Below are 8,217 nucleotides of genomic sequence, written 5' to 3'. Positions count from 1 at the left end.
TGCACAGTGAATTGTGCCGATCTGCACAGTGAATTGTGCCGATCTGCACAATTTAAGCTCTTCCCCCTCTTTACATGCTTAGATCAACTGTGAAATACTTAACAATGTTGACGATTAAATTATATCATCCTTGTACTTCTGAGTGAACACCTCCCTGAGACCAGCAGGGGCAGACATCGCTGCGTTGGTTACTCTTGGTTCACTTTTTGAATGATTTCATAAGACTAGTGATTTAATTTTCTAAAACTGAAGCTCAGATTCTGGAGCACAAGATAGCAGAGAGGTGTGAATACACCGTGCTCCCATGCAGTCTCCAATTCCAGTCCTGGGAAATTGGATTTCTGAAATCTGATTTAGTAAGTTTGGCATAACATCTTGTGTAGTCTAACTTTAAAATCAGTCTGACTTCTTTTTTTGTTTGGCGATGTGATGGTTTCTGGTACTTTTTACCTTAAATTGTCCCTCTTTGTGGGCATGTTGGATGTTAACGTAGCAACATACCAGCTTCAGCCAAGAGGGCAGGTTGAAGATTCCTTATTCCCAAAATATAACTCTTACTGAATGATATAATTCTAAAAACCACAGCTAATGAAAATGTAGTAGAGATGGCACCCACCTGTGTAATGCCATTCGCCAATAATCTTTTTAGATTATCAGTTTTTCAGGGCAAGGATTGTGCTTTCATATGTGTTTTGGCCAATAGGGCACCAATCTCTTTTGGAAGACCCCATGATATTTTAGAATCGTGCTGTATATCATGTGAGACCAATCTCATAACTGAACTGAAATGAATAAATGAAAGCACTAGAGTAGCGTGTGCAGACTAAAATGAAAGTGGGACTGAAAATGTAAACTCAGTTTAATTGTAACACCTCGAAGAATCAATAATATCTGAACATCATGTGGGACCTTTCTGGACACTTTGCTGCTGGCTTTCTTGTTCAGTAGGAAGGGAAGATAAATTGCTTTCTAAAGCAAAACCTGCATGTCTGCTAATCCGGTTATAATTTCCTGCTACCTTCTCTCATCAATAGGTTATGCAATCCTTTATGCTTAGAATCAAGATGCCTTCGGTGTAATTTGGGGATATTTAAGTTTTATTCCAATTCTCTGGCTTTAAATATTGGTTCATATTTCCAGTGCATCAGAAACGTATTATCTTTCACATGAACTGTAGATTCTGATTCTAACCATATTATGTGTTCTGGTTACTTGGTATACCTCCAGATCATATCACTGTACACTCTTTTGCATGAAGTCTATCGGCAGCCTTTGCAAAATTCTGTAGAGAAATCGATGCTGGGGCAAATTAAAGCAGCTTGCTTCAGTGAGTTGGTAAACCCTTATTCTGTGTGGGTTTTTTGTTTTTTGTTTAGTCTGGCCTTGTTTACACAGAAGAGGAGTGGCAAAAGGAATGGAATGAGCTCATCAAACTTGCATCCAGTGAGCCCCGCATGCATTATGGTACAAACGGAGGCACCTGTGGAGGGTAGGTAGAAGACAGCTGTGTAAAGATGGCAGATGCCACAGGGGGTTGGCGGCCCAGATAGATAATTCAGTCGTCTTTTGTTTTTCTTTTCCCCCTGAGATGCCCTCGGTTCAAAAACAAAATAGTTTAGTGGTCTCGTAAAACTCACTGGACACCATCGGTGCGTGACTTGCAGTAATTACTTGTGGGGAGCTCAGGACTGAGACCGGAAGGTGCTGCAGGCGCATCCCTACTTAAACGGTGAACTTTTGGGGCAAGGGGTCATCTTTTTATGGTGTGTATGTACAGGGCCGAGCACAATGGTCCATGACGGGGAGCCTCTTCAGTGCTACTGCCAGCAGTACCTCTCTGTGTACTCTGGTTCTAGCCAGCGCTTTGTCTCACTAAAACTTACTCGCATGCATCTGACGAAGTGGGTATTCACCCACGAAAGCTTATGCTCCAACACGTCTGTTAGTCTATAAGGTGCCACAGGACTCTTTGTCGCTTTTTACAGATCCAGACTAACACGGCTACCCCTCTGATACTTCACAAATACTAGCAAAGGGCTCATCTGTACAAACATTTAGTCCGCAGCAAGCTGGGATATGAATCTACGGTGTGTTAATGCCCATCAGCAGGGTCTGCACAGACAGGCTGCGGCAGGCTAGTGCAGGTAGATTCATGCCCCAGCTTGCCATGAACGAATTGTTGATGCAGGTGAGCCCTAAATCTAAAATATTTATTTATCCTCACTCATGGATAAGCCCCAGATGAATTAGTTGATGCCCTCTAGTGTTTGTACAATTCTCATTTATTGTCTGACCTCTCAGCCAGATGGCAGAGACTAAAGTAAAAATAGCCACACACCAAGTTTAACAAAGAAGAGGAAAGAAATTTAATCTTCTACGTATTTGTGTTCCTAAGGATTAATGTCTCTGCAAAGGCTACCATGAAATCCTTGTTATGTTCTGATGGTGGAGCACGCTTTCTCTTCACAGTACACACATTTAAGGAGGCGTGTTTCTCTAGTTTAGAGGGATCTTGTTGGCTCACAACTCGTGTTTGTGTAACCTTGTCCCAGCTTTCTTCTGCATGGGAACACTGGGGCTTCAGAATGAGCACTGCAGCACCAGACGTGTTGATGCTCCAGGTGGCAGGGAAGTTCATCAGCACTACAGCCCTCTAACTGGTTTAGGGATTGGCTGTCTGCCTCCATTTCCCATCTGAAAAACAGGAATAATCGCCACCTTTGAGATCCTTAGGATGAAAGGCCCTTTAGAAGTGCCACGTCTTAGTATTGGAGATGAGTCATTGTCTCGTCTTTTGGATTTGGATCCATACTGGCCTAAAGTTCAAATCGGTTTAGTCCCTGCTTGCACCCATCTCTGATCTAATATAATAATATTTGGAGATATACCTATCTCTTAGAACTGGAAGGGACCTCGAAAGGTCATCGAGTCCAGCCCCTGCCTTCGCTAGCAGGACCAAGTACTGATTTTTGCCCCAGATCCCTAAGTGGCCCCCTCAAGGATTGAACTCACAACCCTGGGTTTAGCAGGCCAATGCTCAAACTACTGAGCTATTCCTCCCCCCATCTGATATTAATATGAGCTATGCGGATGCTTGATATATACTTTGTTCAGAGTCTGTTTGTAAAGCAAGCGATTTAAAGGTGAAAGAGGTGAAGGGCTGATCACATTTCTCTTCATTATTTCCAAAGTGTTGACAGCTCTGAAGAGCCAGTGTACGAGAGCCTGGAGGAATTCCATGTCTTTGTTCTTGCCCATGTGCTGAAGAGGCCTATTGTAGTAGTGGCAGACACTATGCTGCGAGACTCTGGGGGAGAAGGTAAGTCCCACAGATCTGCAGTCCCCTTCACTCCACTGCCAAGCTGCTTTTATTAATTCCAATGTATGTGGTGCAATTTAGTGGAATGCTTCCTTCCTCCCTTCACTCAGTTCCACAGGGGCTTTTTGTGCCTTGAAATTGACAAGGAGAAAAAATGCATTTCGCTGGCTCTGGGTTATGCAGAGCTGCCGCAGTGAACCAGTTTGGTTCCGATGGAAGCTCTAAGGCATACCACAAACACCTTATAATATGAGGTCTCAAAGAAGGCATTGAGACAGCATGTACGTGATGTTATTTTCCAAATTCTTTGCCCCCATGTACTCCTGTGCAGAAGGGAAATTCCACTCCCCGTGAACATAATTTTCCACTAGCAGACTTTTTCATTTCCTGTCAGAAAAGATGAATCAATTACTGATCTTGTGTGTATAAGTTTTGGGTGTTTGTGGAAGAGAAAAGAAGGGTGCGTAGATAAATTTAATTCCGCAATTGTGCACCTCTGATTGTTTTTATCCTTTCTAATGTGGTGGTGTCTGTTACCACCTCCTCAGTAAAATAATTTAGAAAGATGGATCTAATGTGAAGGTGAAAGTTGAGGTGAAACAAATTGGCTCGGTCTGTCAGAGGTTTCAGTACAAATGGTTCTTAATAACCTATTCTGAAAAATAATGCAGTATAAATTCTTTTCAGCATTTGCTCCTATACCGTTTGGAGGCATCTATCTGCCCCTGGAGGTTCCAGCCAACAAATGTCATCGCTCTCCTTTGGTATTGGCATATGATCAAGCCCATTTTTCTGCACTAGTATCCATGGAGCAGAAGGAACCCACAAAAGATCAAGGTACCTCATAAGGTTTCTGATTTTTGCTTTTCACCAATTAATGGCCCAATACAAAAAAAGTCTGGTTTTTGTTTTGTTTTTTGTTTTAAATCCAGTAGACACAGGAAAAACACCGGAAATGGTTACTTGTGTCAAAAGGCTTGTCTTCATGGAACAGTCATGTGGACCATGGGGTTGGGGTGATTTCTAAAGAGCACTAATGTATTGCATGTTAATTGGTCCATGTAGACCCTGCTGGTGCGCATTAAAGGTTCCCTAGTGCGTTTTTAATGTGGTACTGTTTGAAACAGTATTATGTTAAAGCACACTAGGGAATGTTGCAAACAGATTACTCAGTACAGTATATACAAAGAGCCCTGGAAAAAAACTAATTTTTAGACGTCTACGTAGAACTCAAAAATTGCTTAAAACGCCTCCACCATCCCCAAATTAAATTAATAAACCCTGAAAAACAAGATCTCTATTTATCGAACAAGACCGGTGACTTTAAGTCATGAGCAATAAGGCTGCCTGGTGGCCAGTCTAAGAGACGCTACAGATCCCAGGCTGTGGGCATGTTTTGGCAGTGCATAAGCCACCCTCAAAATTGACACCCTCCTCCGTAGTCAGTCAAAGGCTGAGCCAGAGAGACACTGAATCACTCTGACTGCTAAAGGGGACCCTCCCAGGATAGGGTCTGGACACTGGCGGGCTGGGTGATATGAAGGAAGCTTATTTTGTCTGTTCTGTACCTACTGTGTAGATAAACATTTGGCTTCACCCTCCAGAGCTTTTCACTAACACTCTATTTGCTTTCCAAAGAAAACGATGCCCCGTAGAAATAGTAAACGGTGATTTGCCGTTTCTGCTCCCCACGACCTCTGTCCACTTCCACCTGGTTGGCCAGGCCTTCGTCCTTTCTGGCCCTAAACAAGCTGTGTCATTCCTCTTTCCATCGCAGCGGTGATCCCTCTGACTGACTCTGAACACAAACTGCTTCCTGTGCACTTCGCTGTGGATCCTGGGAAAGAATGGGAGTGGGACAGAGATGACACTGATAATGTCAAACTAGCAAGGTGAGTTCTCAGCTGGAAATCAAACTGCCTGACTGCAGCAGCTCTGTCGCTTAGCATCCCCCAGCTAATAACTGAAACTTTAATTACTAGCATCTTGTTTCAAACTTGTGCTTGGTGTGTGAAAATCATCAATAGAGATGTAGCAGCCCTTTTTTCAAATGCTATCAATTATTGTAAGGCCGTGAGACTGTGGGTAGAAGTATTTAAGATCAAAGTACTTAAGGTAGGCGCAGGTTTATGTAGTTTATATGGAACATGTAACCTCTCTGAAGTTATAGATCTAGAGCTGGTAGAAAATTTTCTAGCAATGTATTTTCAAGGGCCAATTGCCTTTTGACCAAATAGACATTTTTGTGGAAAATGGCTTTTGACTGAAAACAGTCATATTTTTGTGGAGGAAAACGCTTATTTCCCAACCAACTGTATTTAGATTTTTTTCTGTGATACCTGCTTCAGGAATAAGTGCACATCATGTACAAATGACTGGCCTTTTAACATTAATACAAAAATAATCCTGTATGCCAAATGGATACAGAAAAATATTTTTGAACTTGGCCACATTTCACATGCAGTAATTTAATTTTACATAATTACAGTACAAAACAGTTTCCGATACTAAGGGTATGTCTTCACTACGATTTATGGCGTCTAGTCTAGACGCGATAAATCGATCCCCGAGCCCTCTCCCGTCGACTCCTGTACTCCAGCTCGGCGAGAGGCGCAGGCAGAGTTGACGGGGGAAAGGCAGCAGTCGACTCACTACGGTGAAGACACCACGGTAAGTCCAGCTGAGTACGTCGACTTCAGCTAAGTTATTCACGTAGCTGAAGTTGCGTAACTTAGATCGACTACCCCCCAGTGTAGACCAGGCCTAAGAATCTCATTGAGGACCTTGGAAGCGTACAGAAAACTCAGTGGCACTAGTTAACTTTCTACAACTCAGTCTTGTGTCTATTCTTGCACAGGCTTAAACAAGCCTTATTTTATTCAGTTCCAGAACTTCAAATGGGTTTATTTTTAAAGGCCCTTCTACTGGACAAAATTAACTAACCTTTTGCTCTTTAAGACCCTTTAAGTGTGGTCAAGTGTCTTAACATTTTACAGTCTCGTAAATTTCAGCCAGTTAAAAGATAGAGCTCTCCTGAATAATTGAAGGCACGATGTATTTGTTCTTTGACTTTGCACGTGCATGTTTGCTGTAACCTAATCCCTGCTTCCTCAGGATCTCTTAAGTGATTTGTTAATTTCATAGGAATTTACCCCCTGGTATGCCAAAGAACAACATAACTCCCCTTTCTGTGTAGGCAGGAACAGAGCCATGATATGTCTGCATGCTACTAAGGTTGAGTTAGAATGCTGGATGATGCTCAAATTTCCCTTGTATTGCTGCTATCTCTTAAAGGGACACCGACGATAGAAATCAGTATGCAGCAAATGTATGTGACCACTTCACTTTTTCAGCTTCAGTTAACTGAGATCGTTGTGGCCAATATTAAACTATTTTCTTTTATGGAAAGAATATGCAGCATTTGTTTGTTTCACGTTATGTAAAATCAAAAATGTAAATGATTTCCAAAGAGACGAGAAAATTGTTGCCTTTTTTTGTTGATAAAACTGCTGATAAAACTAAAGTTTTTAGTGCGTGGTCAGTTTTCCTTTCTGGTTCTCGTGCACTAGTTTTGTCCAAGTTTCTGCAACTGCAGAAGAATCTGAATTTAAAAAGTTCAGTGAAATAACTTTTACAAATCTAGTGTGAACAGAAGTGTTTTTCAGAAATTCCTTTTACACAAACCCTGAATATGGGGCTTAAATTAAGCTGATTTGTCCAGTTAACTTTTTACATAAATGCTAGTCGTATAAGGAGGAAATTCATATAAATAAAGTTCAGGTATCTCTCCAAAACAGTGGTTCTCAAACTTTTATGCTGGTGACCCCTTTCACATAGCATACCTCTGAGTGCGACCCCCCCCCCAATAAATTAAAAACACTTTTTATATATTAAACACCATTATAAATGCTGGAGGCAAAGCAGGGTTGGGGGTAGAGGATGACAGCTCGCGATCCCCCAGGTAATAACGTCACGACCCCCTGAGGGGTCCCGACCCCCAGTTTGAGAACTTCAAAATATCTTTTGATCCAGTTATTACATTATAAAAATTAGCATGCAAGTTTTAATAGAAGAAAAAGGCAATTAAAATGTAATTAAATCTCCATATATGGAAAATAGAACCGCAGTTACTAAAATGATCCTGGATTGTTACTTTGTTTCATATCTTTTTTTTTTCTTTTCAGTGTGACATTATCGTTGGAAGCAAAGCTACATTTGCTGCACAGTTACATGAATGTTAAATGGATCACCTTGCCCTGTGAAATGCAGGTAAAGAAACGAGAAATATTTTTTACTCCTTTGAACACAGTCATGCTTCCTTCCCACAGAGGACTAGACAGGGGATGGACTTTTGCTTTCATTCTTGTACATTTCTTTAATCTGCCATTAGAAGGCCTGGCTGTCCTCGTTTTGCTCGGAAAGAGCAGAGAAATGCCGTGCAGATGGACCTCTTGGATTCTGTGCACACTTTAGTAATAGTTTACGTTAAATGTTAAAGCTCTCAATACACAGAGCCGATAATTCAACCTACTGCACTACAGGAATAGCTCAGTGGTTTGAGCATTGGCCTGCTAAACCCAGCGTTGTGAGTTCAATCCTGGAGGGGGCCATTTAGGGATCTGGGGCAAAAATCTGTCTGGGGATTGGTCCTGCTTTGAGCAGGGGATTGGACTAGATGACCTCCTGAGGTCCCTTCCAACCCTGATAGTCTATGTTCTGTACACTGCTGGATCTGGACACTTGCTTTCCAGCCACCAGAAAGTGAATCAAGATATTAAGTATCAGAGGGGTAGCCGTGTTAGTCTGAATCTGTAAAAAGCAACAGAGGGTCCTGTGGCACCTTTAAGACTAACAGAAGTATTGGGAGCATAAGCTTTCGTGGGTAAGAACCTCACTTC

General features: G+C 41.9%; 1 protein-coding gene across 1 annotated transcript in view; it reads left to right on the top strand.

Annotated features, from left to right (window-relative positions):
- Positions 1-8,217, top strand: part of OTUD7B (OTU deubiquitinase 7B) — a 69,121-nt gene that overhangs the window by 57,246 nt on the left and 3,658 nt on the right. Inside the window, exons 7-11 of the mRNA XM_026656289.2 lie at positions 1,377-1,489; positions 3,192-3,319; positions 4,007-4,156; positions 5,097-5,211; positions 7,504-7,588. Coding sequence (XP_026512074.1) covers positions 1,377-1,489; positions 3,192-3,319; positions 4,007-4,156; positions 5,097-5,211; positions 7,504-7,588 — 591 coding nt within the window. The remainder of the gene's footprint in view (positions 1-1,376; positions 1,490-3,191; positions 3,320-4,006; positions 4,157-5,096; positions 5,212-7,503; positions 7,589-8,217) is intronic.

The sequence above is a fragment of the Terrapene carolina genome, unplaced genomic scaffold, assembly GCF_002925995.2.
Source record: "Terrapene carolina triunguis isolate 2854851 unplaced genomic scaffold, T_m_triunguis-2.0 Scaffold227, whole genome shotgun sequence".
Classification (NCBI taxonomy): domain Eukaryota; kingdom Metazoa; phylum Chordata; order Testudines; family Emydidae; genus Terrapene; species Terrapene triunguis.
This window is presented reverse-complemented; position numbering and strand designations above follow the sequence as displayed.